At 35.5% G+C, this 22,315-nt stretch overlaps 1 protein-coding gene across 1 annotated transcript in view; it reads right to left on the minus strand.

The window, feature by feature from the left end:
• Positions 1 to 486: 486 nt before the first annotated feature.
• The window catches only part of LOC125651248 (sodium-coupled monocarboxylate transporter 1-like), a 59,355-nt gene continuing 37,526 nt past the window's right edge, over positions 487 to 22,315 (minus strand). Inside the window, exons 9-16 of the mRNA XM_048879826.2 lie at positions 18,407 to 18,492; positions 17,083 to 17,195; positions 16,701 to 16,771; positions 16,235 to 16,321; positions 12,622 to 12,797; positions 8,866 to 8,966; positions 7,876 to 8,000; positions 487 to 857 (exon numbers count right to left, since the gene is read on the minus strand). Coding sequence (XP_048735783.2) covers positions 615 to 857; positions 7,876 to 8,000; positions 8,866 to 8,966; positions 12,622 to 12,797; positions 16,235 to 16,321; positions 16,701 to 16,771; positions 17,083 to 17,195; positions 18,407 to 18,492 — 1,002 coding nt within the window. The 3' untranslated portion in view covers positions 487 to 614. The remainder of the gene's footprint in view (positions 858 to 7,875; positions 8,001 to 8,865; positions 8,967 to 12,621; positions 12,798 to 16,234; positions 16,322 to 16,700; positions 16,772 to 17,082; positions 17,196 to 18,406; positions 18,493 to 22,315) is intronic.

A 22,315-nucleotide genomic window follows, 5' to 3' on the forward strand; every position in this document is an offset into this window, starting at 1 on the left:
CCTTAGGGCATGGATCATGCAACACCTTCTCTCCCACCTTATTTTTTCTCCCTGCTCAATGGCCATAAGCGCCGAGCATAAGCCTAAATTTTGCAGCCTTTCAACGGCAATGGTGACGTCTCCATGTGAGTGACAAATTCTCGAGAGGGACGTAAAACACTATTCAATCAACCAATATATGATATATTCATCCACAAACTACCGGGTATGTGTGTGATGTCATAAACAATTACGTCATTGATGGGCATAATAAAATACAAAAATTTCTATGAGGCAAGACTTTCCCACACCCAATCAGCTTAAAAGTTACAAAATGTAATAATGGTATAATATTTACATCAGAAGGTTGCAAAATATAACAATTTTACAAATATATGTTGAGAATATGAATTGGGAATTACTCGGGTTTTTTTATTGTTCGTAGTCTGGAAATCTAGAGTGATGATGATAAGGAAATCTAGAGTGATGATGATTTTATTCAGACAAAGGATTAAGTTAATTACATTTCATTTTGGGTTGTTGTTTGTTGGTTAAAAACCTGTTAATTCAATAATCATGTTAATTATACTCTGTGCAATTTCAGTCACTTATCACTATCACGGATGAAAACGAAATCAAAGAAATTCAGTCTCTGCCGTTTCATACTCCTCTGCATGCGAGTAAGATGGTGGTGCATCGTCGCTTTCGAATCCAGAGACATCGTGAACGTTCACAGATGTACACAGAGACTTGAGAGGTATCCCCTCGATTGGTTCCGAGTAGTACTTCTTCTGTCGGAACTTATCGGACCTTTTTGGAACTATGACTGGTTTGTCAGCATCTACTGAAAATTCTACATTCTGTCTCGCTTTGATGTCCTGAAACAAATGAATATATACCATTACTGTGGAAAGTGTAACTAGTTATATTGAATTTTGGGCAATGATTAATGTTCTAATAAGCGTTGGTTGAAATATTTCACAAAAAATGATGATGTGTTGAATATTTATATATTCATGGTATTATATAATGACTCGAATTTGCTACCTCCCGTCTCTCTCTCTCTCTCTCTCTCTCTCTCTCTCTCTCTCTCTCATGTATATATGGCAGTGTCACATGTGCTAAACATCATGTTTGTTAGAAACAAGACATTCCCAATAGATTAACGATTCGGAACCAACGTATAAGGAATCGTAGATGATAATGCAGCCCCCAAATTCACTAGATGAAACCCCACGCAAGCGCGGGAACTCACAATTAAATAATATTGCATAAAAAAGGACTTTGAAAATGCGTGTTTGAATTGTTGTGCACATGAATTATAAAAACGATATCATTAATTCAAATTAATTTAAGATCAGTTTTTGAATAATTGCGTACATTAGTTATGTTATATTTATTGATATCATATACAGTAAATAAAGCTTGATTATTAGAAAGTCATGGAACTTCAAATAAAAGGTCCCGTATATAATATAAATGATCTCTCTCCGTATTGAAAATTACATAATGATTTTACGAATACGTTCCGGCATTCCAAATACTTCATTCAAAATTCGAAACTCCGTATTGTAAATGTGTTTCTAATGGTAGTTTTTGTTCAGTGCTACAATTGAAGGGCAAAATTATGAATACACGTCGTTTATAGTTTCTCGTCAAACGCAATATAATAACCGAAAACATAATGCACTATGTGAATGAAAAACAGAAAAACTGCTATATTGTAAACAGTGGCCTATTTCTTGGACATTGTTGACGTCATGTGTTCTAGTCCTTTTTATATCAGGTTCTTAAAGTGAGGGTCTTGAAGTTATGTATTCTAACCGTTGTCATCCAGGTACTTGCAGTGAGGCGCCTTGGTGTCATGTATTCTAACCGATGTTTTATATCCGGGCACTTACAACTAGGGTCTTTACATGACAAATGAAACACGTTTAGCAAACTACTCCAATCGCCTTCATTGTAATTACCCACATGAATAGCAGCTTAAAACAAAATGCGTTTGTGATCCCCTATAAACCTAGGTACATGTAAGGTCGATTGTAACATATTACACATTGATGAGTAATTGCTATTTGGTCTGACGCGTTCCTTTGGCATTTTAATCAACCTAGCAAGATGTCTTCACCTATCAAAATTCAACGGTTATGATCAACGTTAAAGTAAAAGACAAAGAGACAATACTACAGACAGAGAGACTGACAAAAATCCAATATGCTTTTCGATCGTAGGTGGTTGTTGACATGCAAATGATATTGTCTTGTTTAATTAAAGCCTGTTGAATTTTTGTTAGTTGAAAGCCCTCAAAGAACGACGAATCTTGCTAAGCAATAACGCTCTATTTTCAATAACCCACAATTTTGCCTCAAAAACATTTATTGTATGATATTTCAGAAAGAATATGTTTATATAGAAAACCTGTGCATGCATTTATATTCAGTACAGGGTTTCTTATATTGTATAAAACGATGGCAGATAGACATTTTATACAATATGGATCATGCAACCCCCTCCCCCCACCGTATTTTTTCTGATCTGAGATCAACACATTTATTTTCTTTTTATACTTATGTTTTGTGAATATACAATAAAGATTATCGAAATCTCTGTTACATATTAAAATTTTGTAAAAAAATTCCTTGTTAGTGATGATAGGGCTCACAGCGGGTGTGACCGGTCGACAGGGGATGCTTACTCCTCCTAGGCACCTGATCCCACCTATAGTGTGTCCAGGGGTCCGTGTTTGCCCAACTATCTATTTTGTATTGCTTATAGGAGTTATGAGATTGGTCACTGTTCGTTATCTTTACCTTTCATACGTACATTGTATTGATAATATTATGGGATGTTAAAACACAACTTGTAGTACATACATGTAGTAGTTTTACAGAAAATAATTGATATAATGACATATTGTATATTTATACATACATTGTATTATATGATGACGTGTCATAGATTTATACATGCAAGGTGAAGATAACGAACAGTGATCAATCTCATAATTCCTACAAGCAATACAAAATAGATAGTTGGGCAAACACGGACCCCTGGACACACCAGAGGTGGGATCAGGTGCCTAGGAGGAGTAAGCATCCCCTGTTGACCGGTCACACCCGCCGTGAGACCCATATCCTGATCAGGTAAACGGAGTTATCCGCAGTCAAAATACATTGTATTATATGATGATCCCGTGGGGATCCGGGTTAGAATAGGTTCTCAGTACCCCTTGCTTGTCGTAAGAGGCGACTAAATGGGGTGGTCCTTCGGAGGAGACCACAAAAACGGAGGTCCCGTGTCACAGCAGGTGTGGCACGAAAAGAACCCTCCCTGCTCAATGGCCATAAGCGCCGAGCATAGACCTAAATTTTTCAGCCCTTCACCGGCAGTGGTGACGTCTCCATATGAATGAAATATTCTCGAGAGGGACGTTAGACAATATTCAATCAATCATATTATATAATGACGTGTTATAGATTTATACATATACTAGTGGGAAAAAAGAAACTATTATTTAATATTTGAAAAAATAATAAAAAATAACAATGAACAAAATTTTTTGTAATATTGTTAACAAATGTATTCGTTACAACATTTCATAATCCATTAATGTTAACGTCGAATAACGTCAATTTCAGCACACTCGAACTTGAATTAACAAAGTTAATAACGCGTGTGACCACCATTTGCATTCACACATGCTTGACAACGGCGCCTAATTGATGCCACTAAAGTGTTCAGAAATGCTTGAGGGATGTTGTTCCAGATGTTGGTTAAAGCCTGGCCTAAATCAGCCAATGTCACTGGCTTATTAGGTAAACGGCGTAGATGTCGTTCTATTTCCTCCCAGACGTGCTCGATCGGCGATAAATCGGGGGAACAGCTGGTCAAGGCGAGACATCGACATTCTGTTGAACAAAAAAGTTCCTGACTACACGTGCAACATGTGGCCTTGCGTTGTCTTGCTGCAGAGTGATGTGATTTTGCTGTCTCTGTATGAAGGGCATCACATGGCGCAGAATAATTTCGTCTCGGTAGCGTACGCCGGTGAGATTGCCATTGACAATTTATAGAGGGGTCCTTCCACGTGCTGTTATTCCACCCAACACCATAACGCTACCTCTACCGAATTGTCGACGTTGCACAATACAAGCGTCCTGATACCGCTCCCCAACGCGACGATACTCTCTACAACGGCCGTCACTGCTATCCAAATAAAATTTCGATTCATCAGTGAACAGAATATTGGCCCAGTCCTGTATTCTGAATAGCAGATGTCGTCTGCACCACGCTAGTCTAGCGATACGATGACGTTGAAGAAATATTGGGCGCACCGCTGGACGTCTTCGTGATGTTGTGCTCGCGCAGACGATTACGTACAGTTCTTGGACTGATTAATCGAAGTCCAGGAATGCTACGAGCAGTCAAACTTACTGTCTGGAAACGATTTCTCAGGTGCACAAGTCTAATGTGGTTGTCCTATCGACGCGACGTCACACGAGGACGCCCAGAACGTGGTCGATTCCGAATGTTACCAGATTGTTGGAAACGTCTCCATAATGACTGGATGGTGTTCCGATTAACTCCAAAGTGTCTTGCTACGATATTTTGTGCCATTACAGCTTGAAACATCCCAACATCACGATTACGTTGGTTTTCACTGAGTCGTGGCATTACAGAAGGGTAAATTTTGTCAAAACTAAAGTGCTTTCCTTAACAAATAGTGTCCAAACAAACCTTTTACACTTCTTACTCCAAACAGTATTGGCCAGTGCGTACGAACACTTCAATAAACAACATGTGTACACTAACCATGAAAAGGTTCGGGCATCTGAGTCGAGTACTATCCGATATTGTTCAAAAACATCACCTTTATCTATTGTTTAGATTTTATAAATATAAACAATAAATAGAGAAAAACTATACTAAGTTTTATAATGCAGTTTCTTTTTTCCGCTAGTATACACTGTATTATATGATGACGTGTTATCGATGTATACATATCTTGTATTAAATGATGATATGTTATAGATTTATACATACATTGTATTATATGATGACGTGTTATAGATTTATACATATATTGTATTATATGATGATGTGTTATAGATTTATACATACATTGTATTATATGATGATGTGTTGTAGATTTATACATACATTGTATTACATGATGATGTGTTATAGATTTATACATACATTATATTATATGATAACGTGTTATAGATTTATACATACATTGTATTATACGATAACGAGTTATAGATTTATACATACATTGTATTATATGATGACGTGTTATATAGATTTATACATACATTGTATTATATGATGGTGTGTTATAGATTTATACATACATTATATTATATGATGACGTGTTATATAGATTTATACATACATTGTATTATATGACGGTGTGTTCTAGATTTATACATACATTGTATTATATGATGACGTGTTATATAGATTTATACATACATTGTATTATATGATGGTGTGTTATATAGATTTATACATACATTATATTATATGATAACGTGTTATAGATTTATACATACATTGTATTATACGATAACGAGTTGTAGATTTATACATACATTGTACAATATGATGACGTGTTATAGATTTATACATATGTATGATGACGTGTTATAGATTTATACATACATTGTATTATATGATAATGTGTTGTAGATTAATACATACATTGTATTATATGATAACGTGTTGTAGATTTATATATACATTGTATTATATGATGACGTATTATATAGATTTATACATACATTGTATTATATGATGGTGTGTTATAGATTTATACATATGTAGGACTCCAAAGTGCGATGATCACGCCAAAGTGCGATGGTCTACGCCAAACCCCAATGGTGTGAGACGCCAAAATGCGATGATCCACACTCATGCGCCAACGTGCGATGTTGTGAAACGAATTCGAATGCGCCATAATGCGATGGTGTCGACACGACAAAGTCCGATGATGCATACTAATGCGCCAAAGTGCGATGGAGTGACACGCCGAAGTCCGTTGGTTTGTAAACGACACAGTGTTTTGGTACAGACTGTACCAACCGTGTGTTGTTTCACCAAAATATCAGTGCAAAATCCATGCACAAAAAATTTGGAAAAGAACTTATTTTGTTGTCGTGTTATTAAACAAACTTTTTCCAACGCGAAATCGTATAGAATGTTTTGCGTTATAGCGTACACCCAGGAATTTATTACGTGTACATCACAAGTAATAAATGTTCATGAATTAAAGAATGTATTGGCGAATTAGATAGTTCGACAACAAATGCACTTTGCCCTTCTCACAATCCTCAACAGAGTAAACCTTGCCGTTTCTGTCGTCTATGTCAATCTTAATCACCTGTGCCTTCCTCCAATACACCCGAAGAAGTTGGGGTCAGCACTGCAGCAGAAAGAACCTTCGTTGCATGGGGCAAACTGACGTTTCACTTCTTTGGTTTTATTTTGAAAGACGTTTTAAAAGAATGACGTGACGTCACAAACGTTACTGAATCCCACACACCATCGCATTTTGGCGTCCGTAACGTTAACAAACCATCGCACTTTGGCGCAGACCATCGCACTTTGGAGCGACCATCGCACTTTAGAGTCTTATACATATATTGTATTATATGATGACGTGTATTAGATTTATACATATATTGTATTATATGATAACTTCTGCTTCATACTTAGATATTTTATTGAAAATAGATATCAATGGCAAACTAACAACTCAAATTTATGATAAACGGGATTATTTTAGCTTCTACATGGTGTGTATATATCTCAACTGATTCGATACACAAGAGCTTGTTCTACGTATAATCAGATTTGTTTATCGAGGCAGGCTACTGACAAACAAGTTGATGGTGCAGGAGGTTCTCGTTTAAAGTCAGCATTTCGCTAATTCTATGTATAACGATCTAGTTTGCCAATACATCCTATCATTGGGTCAAATGCTGTTTGACGTGTTTCATACCGATTGTTAGGCCGTTCTTGGCACACTGATTTTAAGTACGGATAACTTCGTTTACCTGATCAAAATATAGGGCTCATGGCGGTAGTGACCAGTCGACAGGGGGTGCTTACTCCTCCTAGGCACCTGATCCCACCTCTGCTAAATCAGAGTCCGTGTTTGCCCAACTCTCTAGTTTGTATTGCTTATGAGATTGATCACTGTTCGTTATTGTCACCTTTCATGATGACGTGTTGTAATCTTATACATACATCGCGCTAGTAATCATTTTCCTGACATAAAAGAATGATTGTTTTATGCATAGATAACGATATACATTGATAGATCAATGAGGGTGTACAGTGGTGCAGAACTATGTGAATTAACACGTGGATAGGATTCAGTTACGTACAATAATGGACATATCATAAGTTCTCTCCCTCTGGGTGTCTGTCTGTTTTACATTTACGTTCTGTCGAGAATTGTTCACTCATATTGAGACGTCACCCGATGTGGGTGAAGTACCACAAATTTAGACCTATGCTTAGCAGGCCGTAGCAGTGAGGTTTCTTTATCGTGTCAATGCTCCCCGCGAAACGAGACCTCCTTTTTTAAGGTCCTATATGAAAGACCCGTGATTCTCACTTCTAAATCCCGATCGTTTGGTGAAGGAACAATCACTTCACCTGTAGCATGTCCAGGGATCTGTGTTTCCGCTACTTGTAATTTCAAATTCATTATAGGATTCATCAGATTGATCAATGGTCGTTATCCTCGCTTGTTCATTAGCAAGATATGCACCAATTTTTCCACCCAGTTCAGTGTGTACTACAATACTTTTGACTTTCCAATTCATTTGTTCTTTTTTACGATTACTAATGCAAGTACAAAAACCACACATGTAGGTAACAAACCTCTGGATCCTGAAATTCTATATAACACCGCAGACGTCGTCTTAACTGTCCAAGTAGGCAGCAAAAGATCCGGTCAAACAGAGGAATCAAGTACCTGCTGTCCACCTCATCCTTAGGAGTCAAACCTAAATACATTTTAAAGGGACTGGTTCACGTTTGAGAAAAATAACATTTTGATGTTAAGAATTGAAAATATAACTCATTTAATGTTTACAACCACAATTTGGACCTTCTGAATGCAAGGATAAGAGCAAAACGTTAGCCATAACTCTTTGTTATGTAAACAAAGACTCGAGTCTTTTTATGTTTACAAACGAATCAATGAAATCTTAATTTTGCAATTCAAAGCATCTTAATTTTGTGCAGTCACAAATTTCATTGTGAATGACATATTTTACTTAAAGTATACTTGAAATGTGATATATATATATATATATATATATATATATATATATATATATATATATATTAATTAAACTTGGATTCGTGTCCATAGATTTTTAAAACTTCGTATCAATCTTTGTTTTCAAAACAAATAATAAACTCTCTAAAATGAGCTTCTGTCATGATATATAACCTTAATTTTCTGTGAAACGTTTTAAACATAATAGACCGTAGATTTTGATCAACTAAATTTTAGGGGAGGTCATGAACTAGTCCCTTCAATATAGTAACACATCAGATCGTCTGATTTAATTAATATTAACTTTACTTTTGACAGACATAAATAACCGGGTTTTTATACCTTTGAGGTGTTGATTGAAATTAATATTTTGTGGATTTTATATGGTATCCCAGTACTGCGCTTCCAAATTATATAAGAATTAGAAGAATAAAATTTCCTTTGGTAGTGAATTCAGAGTACACCCAAAATAGCTTTACAGGAATCCATGTTTAATTAAGAGTACACGAGAACATAATTAATTGAAATTACTGGAGTACATAAGATGACAGAAGTGTATTGGTAACTGAAATTAATGGGGTACAAACCTGTCAGTAGACTGACGAACAAACCAACAACTACCACAGTGGCGGTACCGATAGCTGAATACCACAAGTAGGATATAGTGTACAGGACGTCAAGACCCTCTCTGTAAGTGTCCCGATAAAAAAAAAAGAATGATTAGAATACATGACATTAAGATCCTCTCTACAAGTATCCGGAAATAAAACAATGTTTGTTTATGCTTATTCCTTATAGGCACCTGATCTCACTCCTCGTATATCCAGGGGTACGTGTTTGCCCAACTCCTTATTTTGTATTCCTTATAGGAGTTATAAAATTGATCACTATTCGTTATATTCACATTTTCATACATAAATACATAGCTTGATATGATGAGGTATTGTAAATAAATATATACATACAGTTAATTATCGAATTATCGCCAGTCAATTCATCCCGTGGGGATCCGGGTTAGACTAGGTCATCAGTACCCCTTGCTTGTCGTAAGAGGCGACTAAATGGGGCGGTCTTTCGGATGAGACCGCAAAAACCGAGTTTCCGTTTCACAGCAGGTGTGGCACGATAAAGATCCCTCCCTGCTCAAAGGCTATGGGAGCCAAGCATAGGCCTAAATTTTGCAGCCCTTCGCCGGCAGTGGTGACGTCTCCATATGAGTGAAATATTCTCGAGAGAGACGTTAAACAATATTCAATCAATCAATTAATCGCCATTTTCATTATAACGCCGCATTTTTCGAAGAACGTTTTTCCACGTACTTAAAATTCTCGTTAAAACGCCAAATTCGCTATCGCCATTTGCCACGGTATTTTTAGTACAAAATTCTATATCATACTGTTAATTATCTCGATAAACCGCCATGAGTGCACGTGATCAGTGATGCGGGAAATTGGTCATTATCGACCTCCGGCGTACACCCGGGCAGAGGGAACCCATTATTAAATAAACAAGATAATTATGATATAAACCGTAGTCTTGTTGTTTTTACCTCATTGAAAAATATTTCAGTTTAGCTATGGCTTCGCCAGAAAAGAGGTTTCTGTTGAATTTCTAAGAACAACAAATTATTACATACCACGGACATCACCCGAAATGTACACAACAGTTAATCTCCAATTTTTCTACTGTTTTATGGGAAAAGTTCATAAAAAGGAGGACAAAGGGTGATATTTTGGATGCAAAGGGTGAAATACTCGTTGATCTTCGCGCAGTTAATGACGGCTCACCTACCAGGAAACAACCATGCGTTGCGCTAAATACCAACACTGGACAAGGTTTTTAAATAACTTCAAGCATACTGTGTATATGTGTCTTTTATGTGCATTGTTTTGAAATGAAGCCTTATTATTGATAAAACTATTTTAATCATGCTGGAAAATTTGGAAAAATAATTACGAGATATTTCTTTTTATTAAGTTTGTACGTAAAGGAAAGATAACTCTTACATATACAAGAAAAGTAATTCTTTCTCCTCCAAGATGACAGAAATTCAATTCATCACCAATTTCGTTATAACGCCATAAATTCAAAAGAACAAAACGTGACGGTTTATCGAAAGTTGACTGTACATTTCTTTTATCGAAGTCTTCACCTTTCATGAGGTATTGTACATTTATACATACATTGTATTAAATGATGACGGGTTAATAGATTTATACACACATTGTATTATATGATGACGTGTTTTAGATTGATATATATATATTGTATTATATGATGATGTGTTATAGATTTATACATATATTGTATTATATGATGACGTTGTAGATTTATACATATATTGTATTATATGATGACTTATTATAGATTTATATCTATCGATCTATCTATCTATCTTATCTATCTATCTATCTATATTGTATTATATGATAACTTGTTGTAGATTTATACATACATTGTATTATATGATGACGTGTTGTAGATTTAAATATATATTGTATTATATGATGACGTGTTATAGATTTATATATATATATATATATATTGTATTATATGATGACGTATTATAGATTTAATATATATATTGTATTATATGATAAGGTGTTGTAGAATAATACATACATTGTATTATATGATGACGTGTTGTAGATTTATATAGATATTGTATTATATGATGACGTATTGTAGATGTATACAGATATTGTATTATATAATTACGTCTTATAGATTTATATATATATATATATATATATATATATATATATATATATATTGTATTATATGATGATGTGTTATAGATTTATGCATACATTGTATTATATAATGACATGTTATAGATTTATATACATAATGTATTTTATATAATGACGTGTTATAGATTTATGTATTTTTTGACCATGCTGATATTGTTTTTGATAAACAATCATTTTCAAAATTAGTTTTTAAAAATGTATTTCTAGTAGAAGATAGAAAATGGCATAATGCAATATCACAATGTCAACATATGTCGTTGTTTATGAAAATTCATTGTAAATTAAGGCCAAGTCATATCTGGTGTATCCTTAATGAAAATCCTGGTCAACGACGGTCTATTAATTGTCTCTTGCAACTTGCTTCTATGAAAATAGTTTCAAAAGAATGTACTTTGTGTGGTAAAAATGTTTTAAATTATAACATGCATGTAATGCTTAGTTGCTTCAATGTTTTATCAGAAAGAGAACATTTACTAGAGAATATATTGGATCTATTAGACCTTGAAGAATATGTTAATTTTGAGAGCCAAAGTATTGAAACACAATATCTTTCTCTTCTGGGATGTATTAATGGTACTAGCTTTGGAAATTTGTCTCGTGATAAATGGAAAAAAGCAATTCAAATTGTTTCAAATTACGTTTTCAAATTGAAAAATCTCTTTATGTTTGATTGTCGTAAAATGTAACTTTGTACATATATAATTATGTTTGTTTGTTCCTGTTCATATCTAATTATATAATGTTCTAGTTGTCAATTACTTATAACTCTCCATTACCTTGGAGGAAATAAAGAATATCTTATCTTATATATATATATATATTGTATTATATGATGCCGTGTTATAGATTTATGCATACATTGTATTATATAATGACGTGTTATATATTGATATATATTGTAGGGTTATTGAACTTATATTGGTGAATATTGGCACGAGTTGTCTGTGAAAATGCACAAGATTGCGAGTGCATTTTGACAGCTAACGAATGCCAATATTCACCAATATAGGTTCAATAATCTTTTTATTATATAGCTAAAGTATTTAGTTGTTAAATTATATCCCTTTTCACTCAAACTACTCCAAAATAGACGAGAATTCATCAATATTGGCATTTAAGGTGAAGGTGTGCAATATCAGCATGCATTTCTTAACTGTTCAATATTAAACCCGGATTTTGTGAATGGGGACATCATAATTTATTTCCAGTAAAATATTTTGTTTAAATAAATGAATATGATATCAAATACCGGCTCTATCAGATTCGGAGGACCGTCGTAAACAAGCCATTTTGGCTTGTTTACGTCGTTACGGTAACGTCAATATTTAACGCTAATACTCGGAATGTTTTGGGCGCACACAATTTGCGCAATGATGTGTTATAGATTTATACATACATTGTATTATATAATGACGTGTTATAGATTTATATATACATTGTATTATATGATGACATGATGTAGAATTATACATACATTGCATTATATAATGACGTGTTATAGATTCATACAAATATTGTATTTATGATGACATGATGTAGATTTATACATATATTGTATTATATGATGACGTGTTATATATTTTTACATACATTGGAGATGTAGATGTTATGGTAGTCGTAATGTTTATAAACAGAGTAGAGTTGTCGGCCTTTGTACAGTTTTCTGTCGGGAAGGGAAGTGAATTAGGCGCTCCAACTACACTGTAGGCACCAATACTGATCCAGAATGAAAGTGCCAAACCGAAAAGACTTCCGACTACAGCTCCCTGTAAATGAAAATATAGATATCATATTTGTACATAACATAAAATTCACGAACTTGTCCTATAGGTTTTGTTTTGTTAAATGATACATTGGATTGTGTTTCGGAGTACTGAATTATTACTAAAAGAGAAATAAAAGAATCAGCACTACTTACTAATACTTCATTTCTATAATATTTTCGCATAATAACGATAAATTGTAGTCGTTATTTTTTAAATGAAATTTTAATTTACCCATGAATTCTTCATACATATATGCATACATACAGTAAAACTTACAACACGGATATAGTGAACTCACGCTTATTGCGAAGTCGCATTCATTCCCCAATGAGATATGAATAATGATATAAATACTGAAAACTTGGTTGGATAGAACAAAGTTTGCTTATAACGAATTGATTTGATATTCGTTATAAGCAAAATTTATTCTATCCAACCAAGATTTCATTATTTATAGCTTATTTGGGAAATAGTGCAACTGTGCACTATGCGTGTATGTACTATATGCATGTTCGTTGTTAGTGTGTTTACTGTATCTGTGCTTGTAAAGAGGGAGATGTTCGTTTGAGTGGGTATTATAAGATTACTCTTATTGCACTTCCTCTCTGACCACTGGGTCATGGTTCCAACAAAACTGAATCTATAACTAATGAAAGTCATCGAATTCTGGTTCACAACATGAATTTCTTTCTGTTTGACAAAAATGCTAACATATTCCTATGGTAAACTTTGTTTATTCAATTTGTAACCACGTCCTAGCTCCGGGAGCCAAGGTGAGAAGGAAACATGGTCCTTCATTTTGATAAATGTATATTCCCTTTACTCAGATATGTACTGTACTAAGTTTGAATGAAATTGATTCCATTGATCTTGGAAGGACTCGTAAATATACTAACTGCTATGCAGATGACAGACGACTTTGGATTACAAAAACGAAAATAGATGGGTTTGCGATTCGGCTTTCATATCAATTTAAAACGTTTTCGCAAATGTTTGTTTTCTCCGCGTTGAAGTTAAATACATGTACAAGTATGTCAATGTCAATGCAAACCTCGTAAACGAACCGATGATTTTTATTTTAAACTCAATTTTAAGCCAATTCCCTTTAATTTTCGTGGCCCGAGATTAACATGTCAATCAAAAACGGGAAAATAGCTTGAAATTTTATTGACAGACTGGGCCAGATGTGGCAACTGGGAATCCGAAAGTGGATGTGTGGTAGCTGTAAATGTATCCACTTCTTTCATCTACCACAAATATAATTTCACAGCATGTTTAGTGATGAATCAATAATTACCTGAACTAAGTATTAGAACATTAAAAAGACATCATGCAGTGTGAAATCCAGAATGAAATGTGAGAATTCATCGAACAGCTTTGTGAAGAGACAGAGACATATACTGTATGTGTCCGCAAGATGAAACTATGTCATTCACTGAAAGGTTGATGAACAGTTAGTGAAAGGTGACTGGATGACAGGGCGTAGTACCAGAATCATCCTTTGTACCCACTATCTTCATTTCATCTTCAAGCATGAATGGTGAATATAACGATCAGTGATCAATCTCATAACTTCTATAAGCAATACAATATACATAGTTGGGCAAATACGGACCCCTGGACACACCAGAGGTGGGATCAAGTGCCTAGGAGAAGTAAGCATACACTTTCGACCAGTTATACCCGCTGTGAACCCTATATCTTGATCTGGTAAATGGAGTTATCCGTAGTCAAAATCAGTGTGCAGAAAACGGTCTAACAATTAGTATGAAACACGTCAGACAGCATTTGACCCAATGATAGGTTGTATTGGCAAACTAGATCGTTATAACGGCGATATAATTTCCGAAATGATGACATTAAACGAGACTGATGAAACCCCTGCACCATCAAATTGTTTGTCAGTAGCCTGCCTCGATTTAAAAACTGACCATACGCAGAACACGCTCTTACGTATCGAATCAGTTGAGATATAAACAACATATGCAGGTGACAATGGAATATTGATACATAAATATGGGAAATTGACGACGTAGATGCTGATATCATCCCGTTTGTCATAAAGTCGAGTTGTTAGTTTGCCGTTAGTATCTGTTTTGAATAAAATATTTAAGTACTTAGCAGATGTGGAGGACGTTGTGTGTGGTGTCTTTAGAATGAGAATAACAGGCAGTCCAGGTTGCCCTATAAACCAAAATGAAAAAGAAAGCAAAGTAAAGAAAAAAACGAACAAAATACACGAAAAAAGAAACAAAAAATGGCTAATGTACGCAACCGAATAATACGCGTAAGTGAACTCCATAAAATGAATAATTATTTCAGATCAAATTAAATGATTTAAAGAAAATAATTGAAATACAAGGTGTTCTATTCAGATTGATCACTGTTCGTTATCTCCACCTTTCATATTTCCGACCGCTGGATCTCATGCATTCCATTTTCCGTCTATTTCTTGGTGTATAGCAGATAACGCACTAATTTTGACTACGGATAACTTCGTTTACCTGATCAATATATAGGGTTCACGGCGGGTGTAACCGGTCGACAGGGAGTGCTTACTCTTCCTTGGCACCTGATCCCACGTCTGGTATATCCAGGGGTCCGTGTTTGCCCAACTCTCTATTTTGTATTGCTTGTGGAAGTTATGAGATTGATCACTGTTCGTTATCTTTACCTTTCACGTAGGTAAATACTGGCCACTCCAGGTATATTACATCGATTTCGATTCAGTCCCGCCTACTTTTTCAATTGCATACGATCACGAAATGGGGTCTTAAGGTAACCATTTACATTGTGCATTCAATCTTATGAATTGGAATTATTGTTGACATAGATTCCTTGAATATTTTAGGTAGACCACATTTTGTCTTGACTTGTTAAGATTAGATCTGTACTAGGTACGATATCTTATTGCATTATTATTACATAATTGGAGGTGCAATGCCATATATCGCAAATTTATTGCTGTGCACATCCTGGGCATCACCGTTTCCGATCTTTTTTTTAGTAAATGATATCGGTTTGTGCATTTTATCAAACATTGTACTTGGAATCTATGAAATGTTACCTATCCGATAAAATGATGAGAAATTCAAAGAAATGGGGTTATCGTGCAATAATGAATTTTCTTGTCGTACCAAAATTGTTTCAGATGATTTGGTTACATGTTTTAGCACCGAAGCTCTTTAGCTTTCTATGTCTCTATTTGTAATAAACCATATATGACCTCAAATTGTGACGTCATAGTCCAATGTACGCAATATAAGGTATTTCATGTACAGCAATAATTGTTTAGTTGCATGTTAGTTGCATGTTAGTTATTTTGACAATTCAATGTGCATTGACACGTCTATATGTAGCCCAAATTTGCATGCAATGATAAATTCCGACCACAAAAGAGTATTTTTAACAGTCCTTTACTATTGAATAATACTAACTATCCAGTTAGCCCACGGAAAGAAAGCTCCAAGAACGAATATTCCAAGTAGTGGACCAGACGAGGCGCCAATAAAGCTAAGGGAAGCCTGAAAAACACAATCTGTATATGTGAAATATCTCGTAAGTTATTGGGTCAATAATAAGATTTTAAAATTCCCATTCTATATGGTAATACATTTCTCGCGGACATGCTACATACCGCAGAAAATCACCTTGTTCTATTTACACTCATTTAGACGATTTTTGTGGGCGTGGTAAAATTTAAGGATTAATCTTGTAAAACGTTAAAGTAGTAATATGCGTTGGGCGAATCTGAATCAGTATTGAGTACGTTTACTTTGCATCGAGGTGAAAATTACACCGGGCAAAGTTTTCCTAACATGCAGTAATACAAACGCGTAAAGATATGTTATGGATTATGGGAGGTGAATTGGTCAGTCGATGTTGATCCAAGTAAATACTAACCTGTACCACTGTCCCGCCTAAGTTCATAAAGATGAATGCCATTCCGATACCTGCTCCACCATAGAGGACAACTAGAAGTAATAATTTTTTTAACTTTTGGAATTCCCATGGGCACAAATTATGTTTCATTATTAGCTAACCAGGTTTTGTATTTTTTCGAGGCAAAAATTATTTTTTTTTAAAAATCTACCATATAAAGCAGCTTAAAATATTGGTTGTAAAGTAATGTTATAACTTATATCCCATCCAGGTTTTCTGAGACATGTGATGGATATACACGTACTTTAAAAAACGTTTTCACAAGATGCTTGGATCTATTTTTAATTACCGATCCATCAATTGAAATGAATAAGAACTTGCACACAGTTTTCTCTCTATATACCCAGTATTCGTGTGATCCAGGTTTTCTGTGACTCCGTTTTCTCTCCAAGGAATGGCTCCAAAATATCTTTCCACGTGACCGCCGAAAGAGCATTCAAACAGGAGGACATCGTGCTGACATCAATATCGATGCATGTATTTAGAATTCCAAAGAATTCCACTATAGCATGAACTATTTTACATATTTAAATTAAAAATGTATTCAAATTATGAATGCTTTATTGAAAGAATGGGAGCCGTGTTTAGAGAATGTGAAATCCGTGTCCAAAAACTATTTTTGCGTCTAGAGAATTCCTTTTGTGTCTGGATGATTATTTTATGTCCAGAGAATGATTTATCTATGTAGAAAATTATCTTTGTGTCAAGGGAATTATTTACCTGCGAACAAATGATATTTGTCTAGAGAATGATGTTTTTGTATATCAAATCATTTTCGCTGATAAGATAACCACAAAAAGAACAAGAAAAGCTAGACTTCTTTATTGAAAATAAAAAGATATATCACTCTTCATTCAATCCCAAATCAATATACATGTATTTTCTTCTACTACGACAGAAATGCAGTATTGCATTCCTTGCTTATAACTTCTTACTAAATGTAACTACATGTAATGACCATTGATTGTAAAAGAAAAGTGTAATCCTTGACTCTTGTAAATTCTAAGTGTTATTGCTAGATCTCTAATGACGCGCGTTATATCAATGGTTAGTTATCATAATTTTCAGAAACCAAGGTTTTTACACAAACAGGATAGACAGACAAAAATTAATATGCACTATTTCCAGGGGCGGATCCAGGATTTGCGGTTACGGGGGCGCCACTTTATGAGGCTGGGGTCCGTCTTTAGGCCCCCAGTGGGTCCAGGGCGGAACCATGGTGGGGGCCCAGGGGGCGAAGCCCCCGAAAGCTCTTGGATTTTACAGATTTGATAGAGCTTGAAATATGTCTCCTTTTTAGTCATTTGTACTATTTTCTATCATTTTTTATAAGGTGAAATTAATAAAATGACGCAAATTATAAGAGTTTTTAGAAAAAATTAAGTTCTCCCAATAAAGTAATTCAAGAAATCAAAAGATTTTGTCATTTATTTCTCCGGGAGTGGAAGAAATTATCTTAAATCTGCCACTGGTTTCGTGGATTCAATATTGATAAAATATGACACCAATCTGTATTTTTTACTTCTTATACAAAACACGAATTGGTTGAAGAACATTGAAAGTTCACCAGAACAAATCACAACTTGGTAGAAGAACGATGAAAATTGATCAGGACATAAAGGAATAATTTGCTATATGAAGGATGAAATGACGATAGACATGCAGACCTGAGAGCGCCGCTGAACAGACAGGCCACAAATAGCCCGGGGATTCCTGGGTATCCTAGTGTCTCCATCACAAAGAAAGGGATGATCTGTAAATATAATATGGTTGATTGTATATTGTTTAACGTCCCTCTCGAGAATTTTTCACTCGTATGGAACCGTCACCATTGCCGGGTAAGGGCTGTAAAATTCAAGATTATGCTCGGCACTTGTGGCCATTGAGCAGGAAGGGATCTTTATCGTGCCACACCTCCTGCGACACGGAACCTCGGTTTTTGCGGTCTCATCCGAAGGACTGCCCCATTCAGTCGCCTTTTACGACAAGCAAGGGATACTGAGAGCCTATTCTAACCCGGATCCACGGGAATAAATATATTATCAATTAAGTAAAATCCAAGAAACATAGTGTATGCATCTATAGTATTTGATCTTTAAAATGTTTTCGGACGCTTTAACAAACACTTGTTTGCAGAAGCTCAGTGGTTACAATGTTTTTTTTCGTAACTTATCTTCCGCGTATGATAAATTTTTAAACCTATACAGGCTACTGGCAACTATGTTTAAGTTTCAGGGGTTTCGACTAATTTGCGAATACAAAATATCATTGGGGCAATAGTTTGACCGTTCTTTACAAATGTTGATTTTGACTACGAATTACTCCGTTTCACCGATCGAGATATAGGGCTTATGACGATCAACAGGGTTTGCTTACTCCTCCTAGGTACCTGATCCTACATCTGGCATACTCAGGGGTCCGTGTTTGCCTTTCTCTTAATTTTGTATTCTTATAGGATTTATGAGCCTGATCACTGCTAATTATCTTCAGCTCATTCAAAGGATTGCTAAATTCATTCATAGCATCAGCGAAATGTGATTCATTAATGATTTTGTCAGACATGTGCAACTTTATGCGTTTATATATTTCAACTAATTCGATACGCAAGAGCTTGTTCTGCGTATGATCATTTTTTAAATCGAGGCAGGCTACTGACAAACAATTTGATTCATTGATTTATTGATTGTGTCTTGTTTACGTCCCTCTCGAGAATACCGGTGAAGGGCTTCAAATATAGGCCAATACTCCGCGCTTACGGCCGCAGTGAAAAGCAGTGAGGGTTCGTTAGCCTGCCAAACCTACTGCGAAACCTGTTTTTAAGGTAATCTCCGAGGACCCGTTACATTCACACCTGATGCCGAGCCTTTGGCGATATAACTGTCACTACCTGTTTAACGACTTAGTCTGTCGCGACCGGAATTTGAACCCCAACCTTTCGCATGCGAGGCCGAACACTCTACATCTTGACCATCAGGCGGTACAAACAAGTTAATGGTGCAAGGGTTTCAATAGTTTCGTTTAAAGTCAGCATTTCGCAAATTCTATGGTCGTTATAAAAATCTAGTTTGCCAAGAATACCGCCAACGGTACATGATACGCCCGTGAAAAGCTAATATAGATAGAGTGTTTTTCTTGCACGATGATTTGTAGAACTTTTCAGGTAGTATCAGCAATCACTAGGGTGTGAATACTTTCTTTGCATTGTAAAAACCGACAAATCATAATACTTTCTATGTAATATTTTCATTGGCATAAGGTGCACGATGATTTGTAGAACTTTTCAGGTTGTATCAGCAATCATCAGGGTGTGACATACTTTCTTTGTATTGTAAAAACCGACAAATCATTATACTTTCTATGTAATATTTTCATTGGCATAAGGTGTATGTGTAAAAAGTTTGATTATCCTAGCCCCAATTGTTCAGTCTGTATCGTGCTATATTGACCTTGAGAAACAATAGACATCCTACACTTGGCATAAGGTGTATGTGTACCAAGGTTGACAGTCCTAGCCCCAACAGTTTGGTCTGTATACTGCCTACAAGGTTTTCATACTAAGTGATACTGCGACCTTGACCTCTGGCCTTGAAACAATAGGACTCTTCCTCTCATCATGGTGATCAAATCGACCAAGTTGCAATATCATGGAACTTGTGGTTTGGTCTGTATCTTGCCTACAATGTTTACCTATTAAATGATACTGCGACCGTGACCTTTTATCTTGAAAAACAAAAGGCATCTTTCTCCATCATGGTGATCAAATGCATTAATTTGCAATTCCTGTCCACAATGTTTTCCTAGTAAGTAATACCACGACATTGACCTTTGACTTCTGACCTTGAAAAACAATAGGCATCTTTCACCGGCAGTGGTAACATCTCCATATCAGTGAGATATTCTCGAGAGGGACGTTAAACAGTATTCAATCAATCCTCTGTAGCAAATTGTAAAATCCTGGAGCTTATGGTTTGGTCTGTATCCTGCCCACAAGGTACAGACAGACAGACGACGCGATACCATGATACGTCCCGTCTTCGACGGGCGCTTAAAAGAATTTTCCTGGGTGTCTGAACTTGATTGAAAATGTTTAATCAAGTTCATGGCGGTTTCAGACCACAAGGAGTATGAATTTTTTATGTTCTGTAATGATTACGTCACATATTTATCTAGTTAATTGGTTAATAATATTCATATGTTAGTATATTTTATAATTCTAATTTATTGCTATGAAATCATATTTTGATCAATATCATTGCTAACCATAATTATTACGAAATCATATTACATTGGAAATTAATAACTTTTCAGTTCATTCGTAATTAAAATCACGCTGGTGGCAAAGTGCAACATACATTATGACTTGTTATTTATATTCCGTGTGTAGATAAATAAAATCGAGAGTACAGGTGATATAAATTACAGCGATTATCAATCAGTTTGGTCGGGCATAGTCAATTATGAATAAAAATTGAAAATTAAAATTTCTGTAAAATTAAAAGGGAAAATCTAGGTCCCGTGGTCTAGTGCCTATACTTTAAAATGCTGAGATGTCGGCTATATTAACCTGTTTGAATTTCTGACATATTTGATATTACTTGGTTTGTAGTTCTGGCATATCGGGATATGATGTTACCTGCTTTGGAGTTCTGGCATACCGGTATATGTTACCTGCTTTGGAGTTCTGGCATACCAGTATTTGATGCTACCTGGTTTGGAGTTCTGGCATACCAGTATATGATGTTACCTGCTTTGGAGTTCTGGCATACCGGTATATGATGTTACCTGGTTTGGAGTTCTGGTGTACCAGTATATGATACTACCTGCTTTGGAGTTCTGGTATATCGGGAAATGATGCTACCTGCTTTGGAGTTCTGGCATACCAGTAATTGATGCTACCTGGTTTGGAGTTCTGGCATACCGGTATATGATGTTACCTGGTTTGGAGTTCTGGCATACCAGAATATGATGTTACCTGCTTTGGAGTTCTGGCATACCGGTATATGATGTTACCTGGTTTGGAGTTCTGGTGTACCAGTATATGATACTACCTGCTTTGGAGTTCTGGTATATCGGGATATGATGCTACCTGCTTTGGAGTTCTGGCATACCAGTATTTGATGCTACCTGGTTTGGAGTTCTGGCATACCGGTATATGATGTTACCTGGTTTGGAGTTCTGGCATACCAGTATATGATGTTACCTGCTTTGGAGTTCTGGCATTCAGGGGTCTAGAACTACGCTTTCCCGTTGCAAGTGCAATGTCGTCTCAGGAAACAGACCTAGAGTGATAACCTTACCCGCAGGGGAAAGTAATAAATTTGGGAATGAATGTTTATTCAGATCAATTAAATTTAACCCTTACCACGTTAGATTATCATTACAACTACAAGACTGTCACATCTTGTTAAATTATCAAAGCAAGTGCACATTTCACTACCGGTAGTACCATTGCTTAACTAATATCAAAACTAATCCGGATAACCCGCAGAATTCCGGAATGACTTCTGGCACAAACGGGGTATGGATGTGATTACTTTGTTAGGTCACCTGAATCATTCAGGTGACCTATTGCTATC

This window comes from Ostrea edulis, chromosome 5 (genome assembly GCF_947568905.1).
Source record: "Ostrea edulis chromosome 5, xbOstEdul1.1, whole genome shotgun sequence".
In the NCBI taxonomy this organism is placed as follows: Eukaryota; Metazoa; Mollusca; class Bivalvia; order Ostreida; family Ostreidae; genus Ostrea; species Ostrea edulis.